Source organism: Eutrema salsugineum, unplaced genomic scaffold (genome assembly GCF_000478725.1).
Source record: "Eutrema salsugineum unplaced genomic scaffold, Eutsalg1_0 scaffold_13, whole genome shotgun sequence".
Taxonomy (NCBI): Eukaryota; Viridiplantae; Streptophyta; class Magnoliopsida; order Brassicales; family Brassicaceae; genus Eutrema; species Eutrema salsugineum.
Window position 1 is genome coordinate 964,592 of NW_006256885.1, and position 27,945 is coordinate 992,536.

Genomic DNA, 27,945 nt, shown 5'->3' on the forward strand with positions numbered 1-27,945 from the left:
ACTAGTTGCCCATATAGTCATATATATTTGTTAAAATTTAAGTTTTTTTTAATCACTTAAAACATTCACAATGGCCAACCATGATTTAGGCAGGATGATTCGAATCCTGATCTCAACTAAAAAAGTGAATCCCACCCACTAGATTACGAATTACGATGAATTAGTTTGAAGTTTTGCGTATTATTTTCATTATGACAAAGAATGTATTGTCCATTGCATGTTGGTTCACGGAAAGCTCCATACATTTACGCAATATATTTTAACAGCGAAATGAGTTTAATTACATTTCTACGCAATATAAAGTCAGAGTGGAAGGAAAAGAATTATAACATAAATATTTGTAAAACTATATATAAAAAAACATATAACGTGGATGGCCATCAAGAAAAGAAGAGAAAAACGTATAACGTGGTGCATGATTGGGTGGGTGATTTCCCACACGGCAGGCAAAGGAGTCTGTTTGCTGTCTGATCCAAAGTTTGCTGATAAATATCCACTTTCTTTTTGTTTACACAAATTATCCACTTTTAGTTAAAATTATTTTAATGTCTATTCAAAGATATTTCACTCGTTTTCCTCATTAGAAAAACTCATAAGTCGGTCCACAACCATATACCAACATTACCAAATGGGTTTATTTGTAATTTTCACATTTCCCATAACTTCGGCCTATAAAGCTCATGCGTCTTAGGATCAATCAATTCCAATCTAATATAATCTTCTATATATCTACCTAGTTCGTCTAGATCCAGTTTGTTCTTAATATATATTGAAAATTTATAGATAGAGAGGCATATATATGGGATCATTAGTGAAAGAGGAAACTTCGCCATCGTTGATGACGGAGTTTTTGGAGAAGTGCGGCGGTTATGCGGTGGTGGATGGAGGCTTTGCCACGGAGCTAGAACGCCATGGGGCAGACATCAATGATCCACTTTGGAGCGCCAAGTGTCTCATTACTTCTCCACACCTCGTCACAAAGGTCACACACACACATATATATACAGTCTATGTGGAATTGACTTACTCTTCTTAATTAAGATGCTTAGTCGTCAAAATGATGTTTACTTCTTGTAGGAATTTTTTTTTGTCATCTATATATTAACGATCCTAAATGTTTATTCCTATATAGTATTTACATCAAAATAACTAAAGTTCAACAAAGAAAAAAATTGAATAGAGATGCGGATAAATGTTTATTCCTACTACGGAAAATTAAAAGATAAATAAAAAAGCTCTACTAATATTTAGGTCTTGTGTCCTTCTCTTTTAATTTCTTTTAGATTGTTTTTTTTTTTTTGGTTTGTAGCAAATTCAAAAGAACGTTAATGAGATTTTGGCTTCATATCCTTTTTCTTTTTCCTTTCTAGAAAACAGACTACATAGAATCATATCAAATTATTATTTTTTTTTTCCAAATTTTTGTGAGATTTATATTATTGATCTCATTTAAAACTGCTTTTATTTATCTTTTATCCAAAGCTAATAATTCTTGTATGTTAAATCATTTTGAATTATATGAAAGATTAATTAAAGATATGTATTGGTATAAGTAACGTGTCTTTTCATCTCATTCCAACTATTGGCCGTCATCCCACGCCTTTTACTAGATTGGGACTCGATTTTTTCTCGTAACATACAGTTTGCAATCACTATATTTATTACCATAGCCCAAAAACGTCAGAAATTATTTTTCTGTATATAATATTAGTCCCGTGTATGTATAGGTGCACTTGGATTACCTAGAGTCTGGAGCAAACATCATCATAACCGCATCATACCAGGTAACTTGGCCTTTAATTAATTTCTAACAAAACATAATACTGTAATATTAAGTATGTGTGAACATTGAAAATCTAAGTTAAAAACAAATCAACCTCCTTTACAGGCGACGGTCCAAGGGTTTGTGGCTAAGGGTTTATCGGTGGGAGAAGCAGAGAGTTTGCTGAGGAGGAGCGTAGAAATAACGTGTGAGGCACGTGAGATTTTCTACAACAGATGTACCAAGGGTTCTTGGGATTTCGACCACGCCGGAAAAGATTCCCGGCGACCAGTTCTTGTCGCAGCTTCCGTTGGTAGCTATGGAGCTTATCTCGCCGATGGCTCTGAATACAGGTTATTTTTGTTTTATTTTTGTTATATTTAGGTATTATATTTTAAAAATTAAGTTTTAAATGGTCAAATCCAAAATAACTTAGTTACCCAAAAAAAAGTCTTGGCCATAGAAAACTAAATTTCATCCCTCTCATTATGGTTCTGAAGCGGAATATATGAGGATTCTGTGAGCAAAGAGACGTTGAAGGACTTCCATAGAAGAAGAGTACAAATCCTAACAAAATCTGGAGCCGATCTAATCGCATTCGAGACCATTCCAAATAAGCTCGAAGCGGAGGTATATATAGTTTTTCCTTAACTTTGACTATTTTCGTGATTCCTAATTAGGGTATTGGAATCCTCGTACTTATTAGCCAATAAAAACGCTTAAAATTTCAAAAGTATTTTGCACAGGCTTTGGAGATTGGTTTAAGTTTCACTGTTTCAGTCCACGATCACCGGTTTTAGTCTTGTGGCTGCGTTTTCGCGTCGTGATCATAGTTTATGTGCATAGTTACGTACTACTCGTCTAAATTTATTTTTAATAATATCAATGATATACGCTTTGGCATATATATAATAGGCTTATGCGGATCTTCTTGAGGAGAAAGACATTGACATTCCAGCATGGTTCTCGTTCACATCAAAGGACGGAGTCACTGTGCCACATGGAGAGTCAATTATAGAATGTGCGAAAGTGGCAGATTCTTGCAAGCATGTGGTGGCCATAGGAATCAATTGTACTTCACCAAGATACATTCACGATTTGATTATCTCTTTACGCAAGGTAATACACATACATATTAAAAAAATGATGGAATAAGGGTTTCTTGATTGTGCCTTGCGGCTGAAGAAACTGGCTTTTTTCTTTCCAGGTGACTCGCAAACCGATCGTTATCTACCCAAATAGTGGGGAAGTCTACGACGGTCTAAACAAGAAATGGATTGTGAGTGTTTCCATGTGTCAAACTACCTGATAATATATAGCAACTTACATATCTGATTTCTTATGGGAATTTTGTTGTTTATGCAGAAATCAGAGGGAGAAACGGAGGAGGATTTTGTGTCGTATGTGAGTAGATGGAGAGATGAAGGAGCATCGTTGTTTGGAGGATGTTGCCGGACTACTCCAAACACCATCAGAGCCATTGCTAATGTTCTCTCCTGTGACTCTCCGGCACCATCCAAACTCAAGTTCCGACAGTAGACTTGTCAACGATGAGTTTTCTACACTTGTGGTGTCAGGTTGGAGTTGGACATGTAGATTAACGCAGGTGTTATAATTGTGCAATCATATATACGTAACTTATGGTGTTTAATCTGTTTTTTTTTTTTCCTTTTGGTTATATATATAGCCTTTAAAAAAATGGTAGCTACGTTAGAGACAAGTGTGTGTATGGTCTCATGATGGGAGTATAAGTGATGTATTGATGTTGATGTGGAAGAAACATATTTCTACAAACGTGCTGTAAAAAAAAACGATTAGCGGATAGATTGTGTTTTATTGAAATGAATGGTATTAAACTTCTACTTGTCTTGTGTGTATATATGGGCAATGCTTGATGTATGCAGAACTCGATATTTGCGTTTAAGAGGAAATCAGTAACTCCTGAGCTGTAAAATAATACAATCAAGTGATATAGAGTTGTTTTGACATAGCACATGTCTAGAAAACAAAATTGATTTTATACATCTGCTGCTTCTTTTCCTTTTCAAAAATTAATTTGGAAAGAAATAGAGGAAAAAATATATATGAATAAATAGAATCCACAAAAAAAACAGTAAATGAAGGGAAAATCGTTTTTTTTTGTTTTTGTTTTTCTTTTTGGTCGAAAAAAATTGTTTCTTTTAATTATTTATATAAAAGATACGATTGATTCAGGAAACGTCAAAAACTCAAAACCCTTTTTTTTTACTCAGAGACAGAGAGTCCCATCGAGCCGTTTCTCTTCTTCCTAGGGAGACCAGATATCACAAAGAGAGAAATAACGAAGATGTCGGATCTTCCGTCTGATTTGGTAGAGGAAATACTTTGTAGGGTTCCCACAACATCTCTGAAACGATTAAGATCTACATGCAAACGATGGAATGTTCTTTTCTAAGAGCCAGGATTCTCAGAGAAGCACTTTCGTAAAGCTCCAAAGCAGTCTAGTGTTCTCATGTTGAAGGCATACAAGCTTTGTCCAATAAGCGTCGATCTCAACGTTGTTCCACCATCTGTAGAGTTTAAAGATGCACTTGACCTAAAGTTTTCCCATTCTAATTCAGGACAAGTAGATATAGCTCACGTTTTTCACTGCGACGGTTTATTGTTATGCATCACCGAGGATAATAAACCCGTGGTTTGGAATCCGTGTTTAGGGGAAAGCAGGTGGATCCAACACGAAATTGGTTACGATAGATACTGTGAGTTTGCTCTAGGATACGACAACAACCAATCTTGCCGCAGCTACAAAATCTTGATGTTTTGGAACAGTTTGTACTGGGAAAATTGTCAAACAAACAAGCCAGTTGGTAGATTTGAAATCTATGAGCTTAGCTCTAATTCATGGAGAATTGTCAATCCTCGCAGCTGCCCTAGAATAGGCATAAGATACCGAGGCGTGACTCTAAAGGGAAATACTTACTGGATTTCTAAAGATGATAATGAAGATAACTACTTACTCACTTTTGATTTTACAGGTGAGAGATTTAAACGTCTTTGTCTTCCGACAATTCAGAATCGTGGTTCTTATATGGCTTTATCTTCTGTTAGAGAAGAAGAACTCTCAGTGTTATGTTTAAACAGCATTGATTCACATGAGTTGGAGATGTGGGTGACTAAGAAAATTGATACTGAAGCAGAGTTTTCATGGAGCAAATCTTTTGTAGTGGATTTAAGAATTCCTCGCGATAATTCGTTGTTTGCGTTCACGAGTCTTTTAATTGACGAGGAGAAGAAAGTGGCATTGTCTTGTAATTCATTATTTGGGTACGGCAGGAACGTGGTATATACTATTGGAGAAGACAATGAATACTACACCGAAATCCGTGTTATGCTACATAACAACCATATTGATAGATCGTGGAAGCCATTCATTTTCAATTATGTTCCAAGTTTGGTTCAAATCCCGACCAAGGTAGAGACATAATTTATGTGGTGGTAATCTCTTGCAGCTCCTTGTTTGTGTTTTGGGATAGACAATGTCCTTTTGATTATTTATAACTGAACTGATCTAATATATTTTTTAGTTCTTTTTTTTTTGTTACAACACCTGTTACTTTATGATTCCTTTCTTCTTTGCATTATATATTACATTCAAATTTTTGATTAAAACAACAACCAGTTTGTTACATTCCGAAGTAACATATGTGCCTACGTGTTTTGGCAAGGCGGGGATCTTGCCAAAGATGCTGTTGATTTGTTATTCCAGATGACGATGTAATACCCAATTCGAGTGTTCAACCTTTTCCTCATATGTATATATAATAAGACTTACTTATCAAATTGGACAAATCAAGTTTTAAGTGCTCGAATCCAAGAAAAAAAACTACAAAAGTCTTGGCCTGTTGAAGAAAGATACAGTCACAACATTTGATTATTTCCTTTAGTAAGGTAGTTAGCAGACATGTATAAACAATGATGGTAAAATGGCCTTTTTGTCATATGTATTGTGCCTTGCAGCTGAAGTAACTTGCTTTTTTTTTTTCTTTCTATGCGACTCCCAACCCGATAATTGTCTACCCATGGCGAGGAAGTCTACGACGGTCTAAACAAGAAATATATTGTGATTGTTTCTGTGTCAAACCTGATAACTATATAACAAATTCTATAAATCTGGTTTAAACCTGATAACTATATAACCAGATTTTAACACGAAATTGGTTACGACGTTGTCAGTTTGCTCTAGGATACGACAATAACCAATCTTGCCGCAGCTACAAAATCTTAATGTTTTAGGAGTGTTACCAAGAATTTGAAATCTATGAGTTTAGCTCTAATTCATGGATAGTTGTTATTGCTCCCAACTGCTTCAGAATAAGCAATAGTTATCCTGGCGTGACTTTGAAGGGAAATACTTATTGGATATCTTCTGATGGTAACAAAGACAGCGACTACTTACTCAGTTTTGATTTTACAAGAGAAAGATTTAGACGTCTATATATGTCTTCCAACATTTCAGAATCGTTGTTTTTATATGGCTCTGTCAGTTGTTAAAGAATAGCTACTCTTTGTGTTATGTCTTAAAAGCAGCATTGATTCATCAGAGTTGGAGATGTGGGTGATTAAGAAAATTGTGACTGAAGCAGAGTTTTCATGATAGATCCCTTTTATGCTACATTACAACCCTAATGATAGATCGTGGAAGCCATTCAGTTTCAATTATGTTCCAAGTTTGGTTCAGATCGATAAAAATAAGTAATTTCTTGCAGCTCCTCGTTTTTTTTTTGTTGACTATCGTTTTGATTATTTTTGATTGAACTGAACTATTATTTTTTTAGTTTTTTGGTACATCACCTGGTACTTTATGATTTCTTTCTTCTTTGAATTACATTACATTCGAAGTAACATATATGCGCCTATGTGATTTCTTGGACCATCATGATCTCCGGTTACGAAAGGATCTTGCCAAAGATGCTGTTGATTTGTTTTTCCAGATGATGAGAAACGACGTTGTAATACCCAATTCGAGTGTTCAACCTTTTTGTTCTTCATAATAAGACCATAGGAATCAATTGTACTCCACCAAGATACATTCACGATTTGATCATCTCCTTGCGCAAGGTAATATACATACATATACACAATGATGCAACTAGGGTTTCTTCCCTTGACTGTGCCTTGCGGCTGAAGAAACTGGCTTTTTTTTCTTTCTAGGTGACTCGCAAACCGATCGTTGTCTTGTCTTAGTTGTCTACCCAAATAGTGAGGAAGTCTACGACGGTTAAACAAGAAATGGATTGTGAGTGTTTTCATGTGTCAAACTACCTGATAATATATAGCAAATTACATATCTGATTTCTTATATATGAGAATTTTTTATTTATGCAGAAATCAGAGGGAGAATCAGAGGAGGATTGTGTGTCGTATGTGAGTAGATGGAGAGATGAATGAGCATCGTTATGTTGTCGGGCTACTCCAAACACCATCAGAGCCATTGCTAATGTTCTCTCCTGCGACTCTCCGGCACCATCCAAACTCAAATTCTGACAGTAGACTTGTCAACGATGAGTTTTTTACACATGTCAGGTTGGAGTTTGACATATAGATTAACGCAAGTGTAACTGTGTAATCATATATACGTAACTTATGGTTGTTTAATCTGTTTTTTTTTCTCTTTTTCTTTTGGTTATATAACTTTTAAAAAATGGTAGCTACGTTAGAGACAAGTGTGTGTATCGTCTCATGATCATGGGAGTGTAAGTGATGGTTTGATGTTGATGTGTGTTAGGATTTGGCCTCTCAAAGGTTCTAGCTTTGAGTTGTCTTTGACGTGAAAACACCAGCCACAACGTAAAACAGAGCAAGAAACAAAACGAAGAAGATATAAGAACATAGCAGAAAAGAAAAGGGAGCACACACAACATTTAACGAGTTCACGCCCATAAACTCGGGTCGCTACATCTCGCCGGGATTTCTTCCCGGAATCCACTAGATGATAGAGTGTACAAAGAGATCCCCAAACCCCAAAAGCCCTCTTACAAAGGTTTCTCTCAGTTCTCACTCTTTCACTCTATATCCCAAGAACACTCACCAAGTTTACACTTTTAGTGATGTTCTCTCTCTCGATCTTTCTACATTGTGTTGTGCTATCTCTCTCAATTGTTTGACCGGCTCTATATATATACACGAATAGACCTCATGTTCTTTTTGAATCTTCCACCAAATTCCCTTGTCTTGGCTAGTAGCAATTAATGCTCGTCCTTATCTTGTAGTTTCATAGGAGACAAGACTACTTTTCCTTTTGCTTTATCAGACCTGCATCAACGGTTACTTCCTTGTGGTCCTGCAATTCTTTGGTCACGTGATTCTTGTATATTGAGCTCACAACTTCTTCTCCAAGTCTTTCTCTTTTGTATTTTGTCTTGATCTTCATAGCTAATTCCAACAAATCTCCACCTAGCAATGAGAGATCAAACAAATACCAACCACGAAATAGAAGAGCTTGAGATAGACATGATCATCTAGTTTTGTGGATTCCAATCCCGGTTCCTGAGTATGATTACTCAGACTTGCTCAATCCATACTGCATTTAACTTATGTTCCATGCCCTTCAGCTTTCAATGTTCACACTGCTGAACCTGAGCCACCAAAGCTTCTTGAGATCACCAGAGTTGTGAAAACCAGCTTCAATACCGACTTGTATTGAGCTCAACTCTCCACTGATCAATCCATGAGGCTTTCAAATCTTGAATGCCTGAAATAACTGCTCAGAAAAACACATTAACCAGTTTAAATTTCCATTAAACCAATTAACCACATCAGAACTCTCCATAAGCTCCACCGTTTTTATAAATTCTCCAAAAAAAGCTTTGTTTGCCTTTGTTTCTCTGCAACCTGATTCCCTCACTGGCCCTTTTTTTTTTTTGATTCTACTCATGTGCTTTAAGTCTTGAATCAAAATTCCTTGAGATTTATGTGCAGCAAACTCTGAATCATACATGTTTCAAACCTGAAACAATCCCTGATTCTTCTCTCTGCTTGAAACATACTAGCCTTGAGCACTTCTTGTACCGCCGTTATCTCTAACAGAACACGCCATCCAACTACCCTCAATGTTGAACAGACTTTCGACACAAGCTTGGTCCAAACACTGTGTTGAAACAAACCTGTTTGCAAAACACATTCTTCTTGAATCAAATACAAAGAACAAAGGCATTTTATCCTCCAATAAGAAGCCCTTTGGATCTCCTTGGAAACAACCCCAACAGCCTGTTTAGAAATACTGCATAATCTGAGATTGCCTTCACGTCAGCCTGTATGAACCAACAGCACTGAAACATCATCATTGTCAAAACCGTTCTGTTTAAACAGAACACCAGCCAGCAGACTTTAAGCACTACCAGCACCTTAAAACTTGTCTTATATCAACATAAACTTGTGATAATCCTGAGACGATCATGTACGGCTACTTCCACACCAAATATAGAACCTGCGATACCTCCTTTAGTCATAAGAAATGCCCTGTAATACTTCAACCAATATACAAGACTCCACCAAATGACTTGAATTCAGCTTCTGAAACATGTCTCACATCCACAACCATGGGAAACGCCTGAGACACCAATGTATAGCCCTTAGCACTTCACTCTAGAACCCTTGAAGTCACTATCTCGCTATACATATATACCCTGTATAGATGCTTTATCAGACCTGCATCAACGGTTACTTCCTTGTGGTCCTGCAATTCTTTGGTCACGTGATTCTTGTATATTGAGCTCACAACTTCTTCAGTCTTTCTCTTTTGTATTTTGTCTTGATCTTCATAACTAATTCCAACAATGTGGAAGAAACATATTTCTATAAACGTGCTGTAAAAAAAAAAAAGATGTAAAGCTGATAGATTGTGTTTTATTGAAATAAATGGAATAAACTTTGTCTTGTGTGTATGGGCAATGCTTGATGTGTAGTACTGGAAGTTTTGCGTTTAAGAAGAAATCAGTTACTGGAGCTGTAAAATAAATATAAAATTAAGTGATTTTTTTAGAGTTGTTTTGACATAGCACATTTTTTTTCCTTTTCAAAAAGTAATTTGGAAAGAAAAAGGAGGAAAAAAATATTTCCACAGAGGAAAAGGAAAGAGTAATTAACACAGATGAAGGGTAAAATCGTTTCTTTTGTTTTTTTTGGTCAGAAAAAAAAATTGTTTCTTTTTGTTTATCTATATATAAAAGACAGAAATGGTTCAGGTCAAAAATTCAAAACCCTAAACTCTACATAGAAGAGATCCATTTATCTTCTTCCTAAGGAGACCAGATCACAAAGAGAGAAATAATGAAGATGACATATGATCTTCCAAATCTTCCGGTGGATTTGGAAGAGGAAATACTCTCTAAGGTTCCGGCCACATCTCTGAACCGATTAAGAGCTACTTGCAAACGATGGAACACTCTATTCAATAAGCCAGGGTCCTCCGAGAAGCACTTTCGTAAATCTCCAAAGCAGCCTCGTGTTCTCATGTTGAAGGCATGTAGGATTTCTCCAATCAGCGTCGATCTCAACGTTGTTCCTCCATCTGTAGAGTTTGAAGATGCACTTAGCCTGAAGGATTCCCATTCTAATTCAGAGAAAGTGGATATAGCTCAAGTTTTTCACTGCGACGGTTTGTTGTTATGCATCACCAAAAACGAGAATAAACCCGTAATTTGGAATCCGTGTTTAGAGGAAAGCAGGTGGATCAAACACAAAAATGGTTACAATAGAAACTGTGAGTTTGCTCTAGGATACGCAAACAACCAATCTTGCCACAGCTACAAAATCTTAATGTTTTGGGAGTGTCGCCAAAGAAACAAGCAAGTTGGTGAATTTGAAATCTATGAGGTTAACTCTAATTCATGGAGAGTTGTTATTGCTCCCATCTGCCTCAGATTAGGCATAAGATATAGTGGCGTGAATTTGAAGGGAAATACTTACTGGATTTCTATAGATGGTAACAAAGCCAACTACTTACTCAGTTTTGATTTTACAAGAGAGCTTTACACGTCTACATCTTCCGACATCTTGTTATCATTATATGGCTCTATCAGTTGTTAGAGAAGAACAACTCTCAGTCTTATCTAAGGGATTTGATTCACCAGTGGTGGAGATGTGGGTGACCAAGAACATTGATCCCGAAGCTGAGTTGTCATGGAGAAAATCCTTTGCAGTGGACGTGTGCATCAATACGAGTTTTTATGTTCTCACGAGTCTTATAATCCACGAGGACAAGAAAGTGGCATTGTGTTGTAATGCTATAGGAATGTGGCCGGCATGAAAATAGACTACACAGTATTCTTTATTGGAGAGGATGATGAATATTACACAGAAACCAGCTGTTATCGAGAATCCACAAACAAAGTAGGTTTTGTTTGGCCATTTATGTTCAATTATGTTCCAAGTTTGGTTCATATATCCAATAAGGTAGAGGCAAAGGAAAAGAGTGAAAAGTGAAAACTAGTCAATAAAAATAAGCAAGTAGTTGGTTTCTTGCAGCTCTCCTTTCTTTTCTCTCTTTTTTTTTAATTCGTATTTATTTTGTAGATAAAGAGTCGTTTGAATAATTTAATGATTTGATCTTTTATGATTCCTTTCTTCTTAGTGTGTTTATAGTTTTGATTTTGTTTTAAACCCAAAAAACTTTAATAAAAAAATTTGATCCGATGATGATGTAAAACCTAAGAAGCTTTGATTATTCAAGTGGTACAGTGGATTCCTCAAAGGAGAATCTAAAGGAAACTAAAACGCAGAGAATGCTGCATGAACTGTTTCAAGGGCTTTATTAACTACAACAAGGTTAAATTTGTTGTGCATTTAACAGAATACAACAAGACTCATCTTGAAACCTGGTGTCTTCTCAGGAAACTTATCTCAAGGAATCTATAAGATGAATGTTCTTGGTATGTTCTTGTATTCTTATACCTGCAGGAAATTCAATCATTCGGAGGTGATTTGCAGATTTCGAACAAGATAGTGTTGAAGTATACTGTGATTCAAGAAGAAAAATTAGTTTGTTTAAGATCATGGTATATTCACCATGATTTCCGAAGTATGATAATTGAGGTTTTACTAAGGTTTTACCACTTACCCTGAGAAACTTTGATATAAAGTGGCAAACTTTTAAATTTGACGAGTGCTGGAATTAGTAAATTGCGAAGTGAGCTCAACAATGGCGATGTTGGGGAGTGTTCTTCTTCCCTCTCCAATGGTGTTAGCAAGCGAGGGTATCAAAAAAGTCACGACGACATCCTCATCTCCGATTAGGCCGTTAAAGAATTGCAAAACCGTGGATCAACTCAAGATGTTCCACCGTTCGCTCGCGAAGCAAGGCCTTGAGAACGATGTCTCCTCTATAACCAAGCTTGTTGCTCGAAGCTGCGAATTGGGTACTCGTGAAAGCTTGAGCTTTGCCAGAGAGTTGTTTGATTCGAAAGGAAATGGCGAATCTTATGGATCTCGTTTCATGTACAACTCTCTGATTCGTGGGTATGCATCTTCCGGGTTATGCGAAGAAGCTTTATCGCTCTTTCTTCGAATGATGGTCGACGGAATCTCTCCGGACAAGTACACGTTCCCGTTTGGATTGAGCGCGTGTGCGAAAAGCAGAGCGAATCGCGACGGGATTCAGATTCATGGGTTGATCGTTAAGATGGATTACGCCAAGGATATGTTCGTGCAGAACTCGCTGCTTCATTTCTATGCAGAGTGTGGAGAGCTTGACCTTGCACGGAAGGTGTTCGACGAAATGCCTCAGAGAAATGTGGTTTCTTGGACCAGCATGATTTGCGGCTACGCAAGGCGGGATCTTGCTAAAGACGCTGTTGATTTGTTTTTCGAGATGATCAGAAGCGAGGATGTTAGGCCTAATTCGTTCACAATGGTGTGCGTGGTATCGGCTTGCGCGAAGCTGGAGGATCTTGAAACGGGTGAGAAAGTTTATGCTTTTATCCGAGATTCTGGTATTGAAGTCAACGATCTTATGGTTAGTGCTCTGGTCGATATGTACATGAAATGCAGCGCAATTGATACAGCAAAACAGCTTTTTGAGCAATACGGTGCTAGAAACTTGGATTTGTGCAACGCGATGGCGTCTAACTACGTACGCAAAGGGTTAACGAAGGAGGCTCTAGGTGTCTTGAATCTAATGATGGAGTCTGGTGTTAGACCTGATCGGATATCGATGTTGAGTGCAATCTCTTCTTGTTCACAGATGAGGAACATTTTGTGGGGAAAGAGCTGTCACGGATTTGTACTGAGGAATGGGTTTCAGAATTGGGACAACATATGCAATGCCCTGATTGATATGTACATGAAGTGTAACAGGCAAGATACTGCATTTAAGATCTTTGATCGGATGTCGAACAAGACAGTGGTCACGTGGAACTCGATAGTCGCTGGCTATGTAGATAATGGTGAGGTGGAAGCAGCTTGGGAAACATTCAAAATCATGCCAGAGAAAAACATTGTTTCTTGGAACACGATCATCGGCGCACTGGTGCAAGAAAGCATGTTCGAGGAAGCGATTGAAGTTTTCAGGTCTATGCAAAGCCAAGAGGGTGTCAATGCAGATGGAGTGACAATGATGAGTATTGCATCTGCTTGTGGGCACTTGGGAGCTCTTGATCTCGCGAAGTGGATGTATTACTACATTGAGAAGAACGGAATTGAGCTTGATGTCAGACTCGGTACAACCTTGGTAGATATGTTTTCCAGGTGTGGGGATCCTGACAGCGCAATGTCGATCTTCGATAGTTTGACAAACAGAGATGTCTCGGCTTGGACAGCGGCTATAAGAGCAATGGCTATGTCAGGAAACGCTAAGCGAGCAATAGAGCTATTCAATGAGATGATTGAACAAGGGTTGCAACCAGATGGAGTAGTCTTTGTTGGAGCATTGACAGCTTGCAGTCATGGAGGATTGGTCCAACAAGGTAAGGAGATCTTCAATTCGATGGAGAAAGTTCACGGAGTTTCTCCACAAGATGTGCACTATGGATGCATGGTTGATCTGCTTGGTCGAGCAGGATTGCTAGAGGAAGCTCTGCAACTCATAAAGTCCATGCCTATGGAGCCAAACGATGTGATTTGGAATTCTCTTTTATCTGCTTGTCGTGGTCAGGGAAATGTGGAGATGGCTGCTTATGCAGCTGAGAGGATACAAGTCTTGGCTCCAGAGAGAACTGGGAGTTATGTTCTTCTGTCAAATGTCTACGCATCAGCTGGAAGATGGAACGATGTAGCAAAAGTGAGGCTAAGTATGAAGGAGAAAGGTTTACGTAAACCGCCAGGAACTAGTCTAGTAGAGATCCGAGGTAAGACCCATGAGTTCACATCAGGAGATGAGTCACACCCTGAAATGCCGAGAATAGAAGCAATGCTCGATGAGATTAGCCACTTAGGCCACGTACCTGATCTTGGTAATGTTCTGATGGACGTAGATGATCAAGAAAAGAGATTTATGCTTAGCCGGCACAGCGAGAAACTTGCAATGGCCTTTGGGCTCATCAGCTCAAAGAAAGGCACAACGATACGAATAGTCAAGAACCTGAGAGTATGCTCTGATTGTCATTCATTTGCAAAGTTAGCATCCAAAGTGTACAACCGAGAAATCGTTCTAAGAGACAATAACCGGTTTCATTTCATAAGTCAAGGAAAGTGTTCTTGCAATGACTTCTGGTGATTACATAAGTAAATAAGATGAAGCATTTCATTTCAATGTCTATAGTTAACTAACATAGAGACTTATATATAAACATCAATCCTTGAAAGGATGATTCCGAGAAAAACTAGATTCCAAAAAAAGGTGTTCAAGAAACTTGTTCTATGTTCGAGATGGCGGCTCAGGAATGATTGAGTCGATAAACGAGTGATACATAGGATCAGATCCCCAAAGACGAGCAATTTGATGATGAGAAGAAGTGAGTCTATGGATTTCTTCAACGAGCCAGATTGTAGCTTCAGCTTTCGAAGGATGAATGATTGAATCCAAACACTGGTCTTCAGAATCAGAGCCGATTCTTGATTGATCCCAACGTTGTAAGAGAACGTTCGTGAGGTAATGTAAAGGCTGACCATAAAGCTCTTTGATTGAGTTGCTTAATCCAACCCAGCTCCTGAACGGAATCACCGAACCGCGATTTGTCGGGATCGGAAGTCGCTTCATGTAATCTTGATACATCTCTGCTCTCATCAGCAATGAATCTGATGCAAAAAGAAAAAAAATCGAAACTTTATTCTTTGAGGTCGAAAATGGTATAAAAGGAAAGAAACAAGGGACGATTTTTAATCACATTACCTTCATCTTCGACGACTCTGTGAGATCTATCGACCGGTGAAAAGGCATCGCTGATCTCAGCTTCAGAAGAACCGGAATCATCTGGTGGTAGCGGATTCATCGTCACTACACTTTGGTCCTTGATTTGCCGTTAAATTCTTGACGGCAAAAATTAAAATGTACGACGGCTCCAGGAGGCCACCAAAATTAGGGTTTTTACTATTTAAGGGAAGAAGATGATGAGGATGGCTTGACACGTGTCAGTTAAAACGTCACTTTTCCGTTGTGTGAGCTAACCAAAAATCTAAAAAAGTGAAAATTGAACAAAATTAAACCCGCCCGAAATTGAACCTGGATCCGTATCCATTAACGACCCGACCCGGCGCAAAGCAGCAAGCTTTAGGTATTGTGCCTACTTTCAAACTTCATCGGAAAGACGAGTCAAATCGGAGACGAAATCTAAAAAATGCTCACGAAGTTCCGAATTAGTAAGCTTGGTTCGTATACTTTGCGTCGGAGAATCTACGAACGGCGATTTCTGGTGACGAACAATGCTTTCTCTGACGCTGAAGAGTCGCCGGTTGTTGCCGCTGAGTCGCCGGAGCTTCCGTCTTGGATCAAAGACTTTCTATCAAACAAGCCTTCTTCTGCAAATTCGTCCCTTGACGATGAAGATTTCGTTATCCCTTCTTTGGCGGGTTGGGTCGAGAGCCAGAAGTTTAGCCGTGAAGGAGTCTCAACGGGAAATGTCGCGAAGAAACCAGTGGAAGATATCGATAAAGTCTGCGAATTTCTGAATAAGAAGGACGCGTCTCACGGAGATATCGTCAACGAGTTGATTGGCTGCGATGTGGTGGTATCAGAGAGTCTGGTTCTACAAGTTCTGAGAAGGTTTAGCAATGGATGGAATCAAGCTTACGGGTTTTTCGTTTGGGCAAAATCACAAACAGGTTATAGGCATTCATCTCAGGCTTACAACGCAATGGTTGATGTGTTGGGGAAAAGCAGGAACTTCGAATTGATGTGGAGATTAGTCGATGAGATGAAGTGTGAATCACCCGAGCTTGTCACGCTCGATACAATGAGCAAGGTCATGAGGAGATTGGCGAAATCAGGAAAATACAGCGAAGCTGTTGATGCTTTCTTAGAAATGGAGAAGAGTTATGGTGTGAGAACAGATACTAATGCTATGAACAGTTTGATGGATGCACTTGTGAAGGAGAACAGTATAGAGCATGCTCATGAAGTTTTCCTGAAGCTTTTCGATTCGATCAAGCCGGATGCTAGGACATTCAACATTTTGATTCATGGGTTTTGTAAAGCTCGAAGATTTGATGATGCCAGGACGATGATGGATTTGATGAAGGTTGCTGAGTTTGCTCCTGATGTTGTGACTTACACAAGCTTTGTGGAGGCTTATTGTAGAGAAGGAGATTTCAGGAGAGTTGATGAGATCTTGAAAGAAATGAGAGAGAATGGGAGGAAACCTAATGTGGTGACTTACACGATTGTGATGCATTCTTTGGGGAAATCTAGACAAGTAGCTGAAGCTTTAGGAGTATATGAGAAGATGAAAGAAGACGGGTGTGTTCCTGATGCTAAGTTTTATAGCTCGTTGATACATATTCTGTCTAAGACGGGTAGGTTTAAGGACGCAGCTGAGATATTTGAGGACATGACGAATCAAGGAGTGGCTCGCGATGTTTTGGTCTACAATACAATGATTTCCGCTGCGGTTCATCACTCGCGAGATGAGATGGCTCTGCGTTTGCTTAAACGGATGGAAGAGGAATCGTGCAGTCCAAACGTTGAGACTTATGCTCCGTTGCTGAAGATGTGTTGCCAGAAGAAGAAGATGAAGCTGCTTGGGGTTCTGTTGCATCACATGGTGAAAAACGATGTTAGTATCGATGTGGCGACTTACATTCTTCTCATTAGAGGGTTGTGTATGAGCGGGAAGGTTGAAGAAGCTTGCTTGTTCTTTGAGGAGGCGGTGCATAAAGGAATGGTTCCTAGAGATAGCACTTGCAAATTGTTGGTGGAGGAGCTTGAGAAGAAAGGTATGGCAGAGGCAAAACTCAAGATTCAGAGTTTGGTTCAATTCAAAGCGATGCCCAAGTCACAAAGTCAGTTACGTGTTTCGTAGAGTTTGGAGTCCTCATGGCTCTCAAAGTTTTGTATCTGTGGAACGATAATCACTATACTAGTATACTCTGTTCGATCTCAAAGCAGGTTCTAACCTTTTTACTATAATGAAAATGAAATCACATGGTTTTGTAGTGCTTGATGAATCAAACAAATGTATGAGAAGTTTTGAATAATGTTCCAAGATGGAACCTTTACATTCTTTGACCATGTTGCCACCTACCAAAATTTTTGTAAAATTTCATGAACGAGACCCACACAAAAAAAAAGACTTGTATTTATACTTTTATACCGTATTTTATACTATTCAGTATTCACCGTATTTTATACATATATACCCGTATTTGAATAAATTATAAAATTGAAGTTTAGAATAAAGCAGGGAAGGGCTACGAAGCCAAAACCCTTTCCTCAACTTCTTCTCGCGCCGTCGTAAAATTTTTTTTTTTATCTTCGTCTCTCTAAAACCCTTCTCAAGCAATCTTCTTCCTGTGGATTCATCGTTAACCGTAAGTTTACTTCTAATTCCTTCGAAGCTTTGTGTCAATCTCAGAGTATATCTTCTTAGAGATTCTCAACTAAAATTGATTGATAAACCCTAAATTTATTTCTGATTCTACTGTAAAAAGTCCTTACCTTTGAGTCGAAAACAAAAAGTCCTTACCTTTGTTAGTGGAGCTATAACCCTAAGTCCTTAGATTGAGAATTCGTACTTTATCTTGAGAACCCATTTACGGAGACGACGCGTCGGTGACATAGGAACCCTAGTTTTTGTCTACCAGATGCTTAGGAGTCTTTACTATTTGGAGTGACTTATATTTTAATTCCTGTCTCGATATTGAAACCTGATTTTGAAGCAGATGTCATATGAAGATGATTTTGTGGAAGATGATGAGATGAATATGAGTGATGAGGAAGGAGCATCTGACTCTGAAGCAGAATCTCTTTCAGATTCCGATTCAGAGAACGAGATCACTGAGAAACTGGCTGAGCCCACGAAGACAGCTGTATACAACAGAGATGGATTGGCTGATAAACTTCAAGACATTAGCTGGCCAGAAGACGTTGATTGGACTCATAAGCTCACCGTCGAGATCGAGCAGGGACAAGCTGTTGATGTAAACGACGACCTCGCGAGGGAGATGGCTTTCTACACTCAAGCCCTGGAAGGGACGAAGCAGGCTTTTCAGAAGCTACAGGAAGAAGGATTGCCTTTCCTCAGGCCATCTGATTACTATGCGGAGATGGTGAAATCAGACACACACATGGAGAAAGTGAAGTCTAAGCTTCTGTACGAGAAGAAACAGATGGAGGAGTCTGAAGAGAGGAGGAAAGCTAGGGATAACAAGAAGATGGCCAAGGAAGTACAGTCTCAGAAGATGAAGGAGAGGCAGAAGCAGAAGAAGGATGATATTGAGTCTGTGAAGAAGTGGAGGAAACAGAGACAACAGAGCGGGTTTAGTGAGAAAGGTGCGGGTGAGATGGATCTTGAGTTTGGGAACGGGAAGAGTTTTCAGAGAGGAGGAGGTAAGAAAAGACCTGGTGTGTCTCCTGGTGATCGATCAGGAGGTAAAGGAAAGCCCACTTCGAGGATGAACAATAAGAAGAGGGAGTTTAGGGATTCCAAGTTTGGTCATGGTGGAAGGAAAGGGTTGAGCAAGCAGAACACTGCAGAGACGACGAATGATTTCAAAGGTGGGTTTCGTGGAGGAAAAGCTGCTGGAAACAAGAGACAGAAGAGATGAAAGAAAGGTTTGATCGTCGAAACCTATCTATAAACTATTTTTGTCATCTTGGATTATGTTTTGAGAGAATGTTTTTTTGTGTTTTTGTTTTGTAAAACCCTCTGGTTAAGGGTTTTAGGACCAGTATTCCTTAGTTACAATGTTGTGCCAATGATTTCTTGAATTAACAAAGTCTTATATGTTTTGAAGAACTTAGCTTCCAAGAAGTTTGGTCTTGGGATCAACCTCTTAAATTTATCATTGAACAATAAGAAGAATTCAAGTAGCATACAACTCTGCTTGTTGAAGGTTTTAAAGGTCACTCAAGACGTCTCTTTCTTAGAACTATCCTTCTTCCCGTTTCTCTCATTCACAGAGCATGAGAGATTCTGTTTTGGAGTTCGGTAACAAAGCAGCTTCCAATTCTCTTTTCATGTTATTTTTTGTGCAAAACATGAGTCCTTTTGGGCAAAGCCAAATGCCGGTTTGCAAACCCCCGGGCTGATATCGGAGGCAGCTTCCTTATTCAAACCTGGTGAGCAATCTGCGTTCATATCTTAGTGTATTATCTTATCCAAACATCCTGGATTGGAATATGAGAAGAGTGAAGACACCAGATGATTTTTCAGGAGAACTTGGAAGAGAAAGTAATCAATCTCTTTCAGTGTCGTTCGTCAAGGTAATGCAGCAAGGGCATTGGCATTTATTGAGTTTACATCGTGATGAGGATCTTGGAGTTTCATCGTAAGGATAACAACCAAATATGAAAATCGCATTAGAACGAATATGAGGAAAGAAAATACTAATATTAATGATATTGTGTTAACGAATAAAGCTTTTTAGATGGAAGCATCTTTGTTTAATCGTCCCTTAAAAACATTATTTATGCAATTGGTTGTATTTTGATGCTATACTATATACTTTCTGTGGACTGAAATCCAAATTTTAAAACCAACATTATTATCGAATAGGAACGAGAAAAGCATATAATAAGATTTTTATTGAGATTAGTCTGAAAATGATATGAACAAACATATGTTTTTTATTTACAAAGTGTAGAGATTATATAATCATTTTTTACGGCGATTATATAGTATTTGCGATATTTTTCCTATTGCTCGGGTGTATTCTCTTATTTCTTTCAAAAGCCCTATGGCTATGTATATTGAGATCTTCAGAAGATTTCTAAAAACAGTTATGATGAAGATGAGTTCAATTTTCTTGAACAGGAAAAATAGAGTTATGATGAGGAAGACAAGAAACATGTTGAATAAGCTTGATTTCCTAAAAGGTTTAGGAAAGAGTTTAGGAAAAGAAAGTTTCTATCTAAGAGTTATCTAGAAAGTTCTTAAGAGTTATCTAAGAATGCTAAGTGTTTATCCATTAGGATTAGGATTGTGTTTATCTCCTCTCTATATAAGAGATACTAAAGCTGTGGTAATCCTTAAGAGTTTAGTGAGAGAGATTAAGAAGCTTTAGTTTTGAGTTATTTTCTAAAGCTAATAAAGAAGTTGCTTTATTATTTCTTGATCTAAGTTCTAAATTCTATATTTGGTATCAGAGCAAAATAAATTTCTTCAAACTACCGATCAAAACAAAGTATGGGAGATCTTGTTGCAGCATCAGACACGAACCGATTTAAGGACGGAGGTACTGCTTCCATACAATACCCGATGCTGACTACTACGAACTATACCATCTGGGCTATGAGAATTAAGGTCGCTCTTAAAGTTCATAAGGTCTGGGAAGTTATCGATCCCGGCTCAAACAACGAAGAGAAGAATGACCTAGCTCGAGCTCTCTTGTTTCAATCTATACCGGAGACACTAATTCTTCGACTTGGAGAACTCGATACTGCCAAAGCCGTCTGGGAAGCAATCAAGACAAGACATGTCGGGGCTGACAGGGTCAAAGAAGCTCGCTTACAGACATTAATGGCCGAATTCGACAAATTAAAGATGAAGGAAACTGATACAATTGACGAATTCTCTGGAAAACTCTCGGAGATTTCTACCAAATCGATGGCCTTAGGAGAAAACATCGAAGAGTCAAAGATTGTAAAGAAATTTCTTAAAAGTTTACCAAGGAAGAAATACATACATATTGTCGCATCTCTGGAACAAGTTCTCGATCTTAACACAACCACTTTTGAAGATATTGTGGGAAGATTAAAGGCATATGAAGAAAGAACCTGCGAAGAAGAAGAATCACAGAATGAACAGGGCAAGCTTATGTATGCGAATACGGATACACAGAACCCACAACAGAATTCGCAAAACTCCCAAAACTACCAAGGAACTCAAGGAGGAGGAAGAGGAAGAGGAGGAGGACGTTTTGGTCGAGGAAGAGGACGAGGAAGGTCCGGTAATCAGCAGAGAGATATATCCAAAGTTGTCTGTTACTGCTGTGATAAGACAGGGCACTACGCGTCGGTCTGCCCTGATCGACTACTCAAACTTCAAGAAACAGAGGAAACAGAAGATGACGACTCACAAGAAGCAGAGAAACTCATGATGCACGAAGTCATCTTTCTTAATGAAGGAAAGGTGAAACCAGAGAAACTCGATATATGCTCAGACAATATTTGGTACCTGGACAATGGGGCCAGCAACCATATGACAGGAAACAAAAACTGCTTTGTCAAAATAGATAAAACGGTCACAGGAAAAGTCAGATTCGGCGACGATTCGCGCATCGACATAAGAGGCAAAGGATCGATTTGTTTCTTAACCAAGACTGGTGAAAGAAAACTCTTAACCAATGTCTATTTCATACCAGAATTGAAAAGCAATATCCTAAGTCTCGGTCAGGCAACAGAACACGGGTGTGAAGTAAGGATGAAGGAAGATTATTTGACTTTATACGACAAAGAGGGTCAGCTTTTGGTGAAAGCAAAGCGATCAAGGAACCGACTATATAAAGTCAAATTAGAGGTCGATATCACTCGGTGTTTACAGCTCAGAACAGCAAGTGATTGCAAGTGGCACTCACGTCTCGGACATATCAGCACCGATACCATAAAACTGATGGCGAAAAAGGAGATGGTTACCGGCATTACTAGCCTCGAAACCGGAAAGGAGACTTGTGCCTCATGCTTATTCGGAAAGCAAGTGCGACGAGCCTTTCCTCAAACAACCGCATATCGAGCTACAAAACCATTGGAATTGATACACGGAGATCTCTGTGGTCCCATCACACCCCCCACTGCGGCACGAAACAGATACATATTCGTACTAATTGACGACCACTCACGATATATGTGGACTATTCTGCTGAAGGAGAAAGGGGATGCGTTTGAAAAATTCAAAGGTTTCAAGGCTGTTGTCGAGCAAGAGACAGGAGAAAGCATCAAGACATTCCAAACTGATAGAGGCGGCGAGTTCGTATCTCAGGAATTCCAGGATTTTTGCAAAGAAACAGGCATCAACATGCATCTAACAGCTCCATACACACCCCAGCAAAACGGTGTGGTTGAAAGAAGAAATAGAACTTTAATGGAGATGACCAGAAGCATTTTAAAACACATGGAGGTACCAAACTACCTGTGGGGAGAAGCTGTTAGACATTCCACATATCTGATTAACAGAGTCGCAACACGAGCATTGGAAAACCAGGTTCTGTACGAAGTACTAAAGGGAAGAAAACCAAATATTGAACACGTACGAATATTCGGATGTGTAGCCTATGCGAAGATAGAAACTTCACATCTAAAGAAGCTTGACGACAGATCAAGAATGCTTGTTCACTTAGGTACAAAACCTGGAACTAAAGCATATCGACTTCTAGATCCAACAAATCGAAGAATTGTGGTGAGCAGGGATGTTTTTTTTGCTGAAGATAAAATCTGGAAGTGGGATCAGACAAGGAGAGAGAACGAAATTGGACCAGGAATGTTTTCCCTCAGAATCGGTGAATTTGGTAATCACGGCATTAGAGAGGAAGTGTCTAGTAACAAAACAGGGGAAAACAGAGGAGGGGACGAAAGAAGCGAAGAGGAAGAAATCGAAGAAACAAATGATTCCCCGTATACCGAAACTGAAAACGATGAAGAGAATCAACCTCAAGAACCTCTCAGAAAATCGAGTAGGCAAGTCAAAAGACCAGGATACTTAGATGATTTCGTGTGCTTAGCCGAGATTGATGTTGAGCATCTTCTCCTTGTCATTAATGAAGAACCATGGGACTATACAGAAGCGGTCAAAACTAAGGCATGGAGGAAGGCTTGTGAGGACGAGATATCATCTATAGTAAAGAACAAAACCTGGAGTCTTGTTGACCTGCCCAAAGGAGCTAAAGCAATCGGACTCAAGTGGGTGTTTAAGCTGAAAAGGAATTCTGATGGCAGCATAAATAAACACAAAGCGAGATTGGTGGCAAAAGGATATGTACAGAGACATGGGATCGATTTCGACGAAGTGTTCGCACCTGTAGCCCGCATCGAAACCGTAAGACTCATCATCTCGATATCGGCTTCCAATGGATGGGAAATCCACCATCTCGATGTCAAAACCGCATTCCTTCATGGAGAATTGAAGGAAGAGGTCTTCGTCACTTAGCCAGAAGGATTTGTTTCAAAAGGAAGCGAGAACAAAGTGTACAAACTACACAAAGCACTTTATGGACTAAGACAAGCCCCAAGAGCTTGGAACAATAAGCTCAACAAGATACTTCGAGAGTTAAACTTCTCCAAATGTTCTAAAGAACCATCGCTATATCGAAAAGAAGACAAAGAGGGATTACTACTTGTAGCCGTGTATGTGGACGATCTACTTGTTATAGGATCCTGTCAGAAACAAATACTTGAATTCAAGAAAGGGATGTCTACAAAGTTTGAGATGAGCGATCTCGGCAAACTCAGTTACTACCTTGGAATCGAAGTGTTACAGCATGAGAAAGGCATCATGATAAAACAGGAGAGATATGCGTTGAAAATCTTAGAAGAGGCTAAGATGCTCGACTGCAACGCTGCGTTAACACCGATGGATCCTGGAGCAAACTTATCCAAATCACAAGAAGAGAAGGGCATTAATGAGACAGAATATAGGAGAAATATCGGATGCCTCCGTTACCTTCTACATTCTCGGCCAGACCTTTCTTATAGCGTTGGTATCTTAAGCAGGTATATGCAGGAACCTAAGGAGTCTCATGGAACAGCATTAAACGTGTTTTAAGGTACCTAAAGGGAACACTGGCTCATGGTCTTGCGTTTAAAAGAGGAATGAAGTCAGGTCTGGTGGGCTACAGCGACAGCAGCCACAACGTAGACTTAGACGACGGGAGAAGCACAGCAGGACATATATTTTACCTCAATGAATGTCCAATAACTTGGAGCTCACATAAGCAAGAAACCGTTGCTCTTTCTTCTTGCGAGGCAGAATTTATGGCAGCTACCGAGGCTGCTAAACAGGCGATTTGGTTACAAGATTTGCTTGAAGAAGTTGCAGTAACAAAGAGTGAAAAGGTGACCATACGGATAGACAACAAATCTGCAATAGCCCTTACAAAAAATCCAGTCTTCCATGGAAGGAGTAAGCACATCCATCGAAGATATCACTTTATACGGGAATGCATAGAGAATGAGCAAGTCGAGGTGGAACATGTTCCTGGAACGGAACAGAAAGCAGATGTTCTAACTAAAGCACTTGGAAGAATCAAATTCAAGGAAATGAGAGATCTCTTAGGAGTTCAAGACTTGTCAAAAGTGGAGTTCAAGCTTAAGGGGGAGAATGTTGAATAAGCTTGATTTCCTAAAAGGTTTAGGAAAGAGTTTAGGAAAAGAAAGTTTCTATCTAGGAGTTATCTAGAAAGTTCTTAGGAGTTATCTAAGAATGCTAAGTGTTTATCCATTAGGATTAGGATTGTGTTTATCTCCTCTCTATATAAGAGATACCAAAGCTGTGGTAATCCTTAAGAGTTTAGTGAGAGAGATTAAGAAGCTTTAGTTTTGAGTTATTTTCTAAAGCTAATAAAGAAGTTGCTTTATTATTTTTTGATCTAAGTTCTAAATTCTATAAAACACACAACTCAGAAAAAGGAGTAAGAAGAAGAAGAAGAGAAACACGGTATATCTTCCGGGGGATTTGCTAGTGGAGATACTCTCTAGGGTTCCGACGACTTCTTTGGCAAGATTACGATTAATATCTAAAGGATGGAACGCTCTTATCAAAGATGGAAAATTTGTTAAGAAGTCTCTTGTTATCATGTTGGTTGAATTTAGGGTTTATTTAGTGAGCGTTGATCTCCATGGAATCCACAACAACGTTGCTCCATCTGTAAAGGTTACAAGTCAATTTAGTTTAAAAGATCCACTTTCTAATTCGTCAGAAGAAGTGGATGTATGCAGAATCTTTCACTGCGGCGGCTTATTGCTATGTAGCACAGAGGACAAAAGACTGGTGGTTTGGAATCCATGTTCAGGTGAAACCAAGTGGATAAAACCTAGAAAACAGTACAAGAAATTCGATTTCTATGCTCTAGGTAAATCCTCTTGCAACAAGTACAAAATCTTGAGGGTGGATCAGTTTGGTTATCTGAACCCATGCTTTCTTGAATACGAAGTCTATGACTTTACCTCTAGTTCGTGGAGGCGTGTTGGTGAGACTAGAGACTGGTTCATACCACGGTTTAGGGGTCTTGGCGTGACAGTGAATGGAAATACTTACTGGCTTGCTTATACTCAACACAGGCCAATAGAAGATTTCTTACTTTGTTTTGATTTTTCAGAAGAGAGGTTTGGGAATGTGTCTTTGCCGGGTGATCATCTTTCTTATTATGTATTTGCTTTATCAGTGAGTAGAGAAGATCTACAACTTTGTCTGTTGGCTACTCGGAGCAGGCATGTATTCGATATCGATGTATGGAAGGCCACTAATATTCAGAGTACCCGAGCCGCTTCATGGAGTAAGTTACCCCTTGCGTTTTTGCTTTTGTAATGGGATGAATTTCTTGGTTGACCAGGAAAACAAAGTTATAGTGTGTCGCGGTTTACATGGGGTCTCTAAAGACTTTTTGAACATTATGGGAGAGGATAAATGCATCAAAGTGGATCAACACAATGTAGGATCTAAATGCTCACTTCTTGTTAGTTATATTCCAACTTTGGTTCAATTCCAACAAGGTTCAAATCCAATTAAGGTACGTGCAAGGAAAGCGCCAAGCACGAGATTTGTAATTGTCACACTAGTTTTTGCATTATCTATCCAATTCTTGATATGTTGATAAGATGTATGTCTTGCTACTTATATCCTTTGCAAGTGGAATGTTTTTGGCAAATGAGAATGTATAACATTCTTCATATCATAAAAAATACTTCCAGTGTTTGAGAATGATATAAAGACAAGTGTGTCACCTTAGCTTCTTTTTTTTTTTTGTTTCATGAGTATATGGTTATAGATTTGTGTTGCATAGTGAGACACCTAGACTTCAGGATGAACGTGATACATATACAAATAGAAGAAGAAAAAACAACAATACAAAGCTTATAGAACATACAAAATATCCTGAAACAAGACAACAAGCAACCCTCACAAGTTTTATTCTGGAACCGGAACAAGACTTGGAACGTATACAAAGCCGCAGATAAAAGGCTTACCATCACTACGCAAATCACAACGTCCTCCCTCAAATTTTTTAATAACAATCCCATCTTTACTAATCTCGTAAACACTTACGCGAACATAATCATCTGCTTCATCTTTCATCACTTTTTCGCACCATACCATGATACTACCGTTCTTGTCAATAAAGTAACTTGGATGAGCCAAATCTTGATCGGTATGTAATGCCGGGAGATCAGGATTAACCACGTTCAAGTATTTGGTCCACGAGACAACCTCATCGTTTAGTTTGTTTGTGATCCAAACTTCAATCTTCGTTGTTTCTCCACGTTGATGTAACAAAGAAAGACTATCTCCTCCAAAACTCGATAAAGCTGCTGTATCCAAGACACCGCATTCGAATGGGAGATTGCATACGAGTTTGAATGTTTCTGTCGAGAAATCAAAGCTTTGGATGAAAATTTCGGGTTTCTTGATCCAATGTGCAACCCAATACATGTTTCCTTTCACAGACACACCTTTGCAAGGTGGATCTATACACCAATCCAAAGTAGCATCATTATCAAGAACTCTCCAAGAATCAGATTTTAAATCATATATCTGAATCACTGGCTCACAAGAACCGATCATTTCTCTCTCATCGTCTTCAAGCTCTCCTTCGAAAATCCGTAAGATTTTGTATCCATCACGAGATACATTGTCGTATCCTATACCGTAGAAATCATTGGTCAAGTAAAAATCCATAGGTTTGATCCATTTGATTCCATTCAAGAACGGATTCCAAAATGCGAGTTTGGAGTCTCTTGATCGTGTGTCATTGCATCTACACAACAATAATCCATCGCAATGACCAACGGTCGAAATCTCAGATATATTGTGAAACTCGTCTGGTATTGGTGAAGATGAGCGAGCTCCTCTCACTGGATCGATTATTTGAACCGTTTGATCGATTCTTATGAATCTTTCTTGAACAAGATCCAAGTATTTGTAAATGAATCTTTTGTCTTTCAAAAGATCGTGCCATTGTTTGCACGTTAACTTGAATTGTGTCAGATATTCGATTGGAATCCTACAGAATATTTCTTCTATTATATCAATAGGAAGCAATGAACGCTCTGAAGAAGCCATGCAAATAAGAAAAAAAAGATTGTGACTAAAAAAAAAACGTAGTCTCGCTTCTGATTCTACTTAATGGATTGATAACAAACAATTAAACCTTACCTCTAGTTTTGTTGTTTTTCATTAAATTATGTGACGTGAGGATGCCTCGAAAATGGCTTTTCCGTATATAGCATTTTCAAGAAATCGAGAAATTGTTTCCCCTTTCTTTTCTCGAGTTTGAGGTTTATATTGAAGAATGAATAATACATATTTGGGTAAAAATTATAAACTCAGGGAAAATTAGATTTCAATCTGTAAATATTTATAGAATTCGACAGATTTAAGATTAAATTATATAACTGTTTTTGATCTATT

At 38.7% G+C, this 27,945-nt stretch overlaps 8 protein-coding genes and 1 pseudogene across 8 annotated transcripts; 7 read left to right on the plus strand and 2 right to left on the minus strand.

Moving 5' to 3' along the window:
• Positions 1–623: 623 nt before the first annotated feature.
• LOC18023278 (homocysteine S-methyltransferase 3) lies at positions 624–3,620 on the plus strand. The gene is made up of 7 exons (XM_006406070.2): positions 624–982; positions 1,728–1,784; positions 1,889–2,115; positions 2,263–2,392; positions 2,678–2,881; positions 2,970–3,041; positions 3,128–3,620. Exons 1-7 carry the CDS (start codon positions 800–802, stop codon positions 3,299–3,301), a joined length of 1,047 nt encoding a protein of 348 aa, XP_006406133.1. The 5' UTR covers positions 624–799; the 3' UTR covers positions 3,302–3,620.
• A 465-nt stretch (positions 3,621–4,085) lies between these two features.
• Positions 4,086–5,225, plus strand: LOC18023279 (F-box protein At3g22700). Its single transcript, XM_024159182.1, is given in 1 exon segment — positions 4,086–5,225. A coding segment is annotated over 1 exon segment (1,137 nt). The 5' UTR covers positions 4,086–4,088.
• A 4,850-nt stretch (positions 5,226–10,075) lies between these two features.
• Positions 10,076–11,048, plus strand: LOC18023280 (annotated as a pseudogene).
• An 880-nt stretch (positions 11,049–11,928) lies between these two features.
• LOC18023281 (pentatricopeptide repeat-containing protein At3g22690) lies at positions 11,929–14,468 on the plus strand. Its single transcript, XM_006406073.2, has one exon. It carries the CDS (start codon positions 11,940–11,942, stop codon positions 14,448–14,450), a length of 2,511 nt encoding a protein of 836 aa, XP_006406136.1. The 5' UTR covers positions 11,929–11,939; the 3' UTR covers positions 14,451–14,468.
• Positions 14,386–15,246, minus strand: LOC18023282 (protein RDM1). Its single transcript, XM_006406074.2, has 2 exons — positions 15,066–15,246; positions 14,386–14,971 (listed from the first exon to the last, which is right to left on the minus strand). The coding sequence occupies exons 1-2, from the start codon at positions 15,163–15,165 to the stop codon at positions 14,592–14,594; spliced, it is 480 nt and encodes a 159-aa protein (XP_006406137.1). The 5' UTR covers positions 15,166–15,246; the 3' UTR covers positions 14,386–14,591.
• Positions 15,247–15,495: 249 nt separating this feature from the next.
• LOC18023283 (pentatricopeptide repeat-containing protein At3g22670, mitochondrial) lies at positions 15,496–17,349 on the plus strand. Its single transcript, XM_006406075.2, has one exon. It carries the CDS (start codon positions 15,511–15,513, stop codon positions 17,188–17,190), a length of 1,680 nt encoding a protein of 559 aa, XP_006406138.1. The 5' UTR covers positions 15,496–15,510; the 3' UTR covers positions 17,191–17,349.
• A 240-nt stretch (positions 17,350–17,589) lies between these two features.
• On the plus strand, positions 17,590–19,196 carry LOC18023284 (probable rRNA-processing protein EBP2 homolog). The gene is made up of 2 exons (XM_006406076.2): positions 17,590–17,698; positions 18,050–19,196. Exon 2 carries the CDS (start codon positions 18,050–18,052, stop codon positions 18,932–18,934), a length of 885 nt encoding a protein of 294 aa, XP_006406139.1. The 5' UTR covers positions 17,590–17,698; the 3' UTR covers positions 18,935–19,196.
• Positions 19,197–23,730: 4,534 nt separating this feature from the next.
• On the plus strand, positions 23,731–26,188 carry LOC112088859 (putative F-box protein At4g10190). Its single transcript, XM_024159183.1, is given in 5 exon segments — positions 23,731–24,032; positions 24,086–24,607; positions 24,942–25,820; positions 25,822–26,047; positions 26,168–26,188. Coding segments are annotated over 5 exon segments (1,950 nt in total).
• Positions 26,189–26,445: 257 nt separating this feature from the next.
• On the minus strand, positions 26,446–27,597 carry LOC18023285 (putative F-box protein At3g22650). Its single transcript, XM_006406077.1, has one exon. It carries the CDS (start codon positions 27,595–27,597, stop codon positions 26,446–26,448), a length of 1,152 nt encoding a protein of 383 aa, XP_006406140.1.
• Positions 27,598–27,945: the final 348 nt, after the last annotated feature.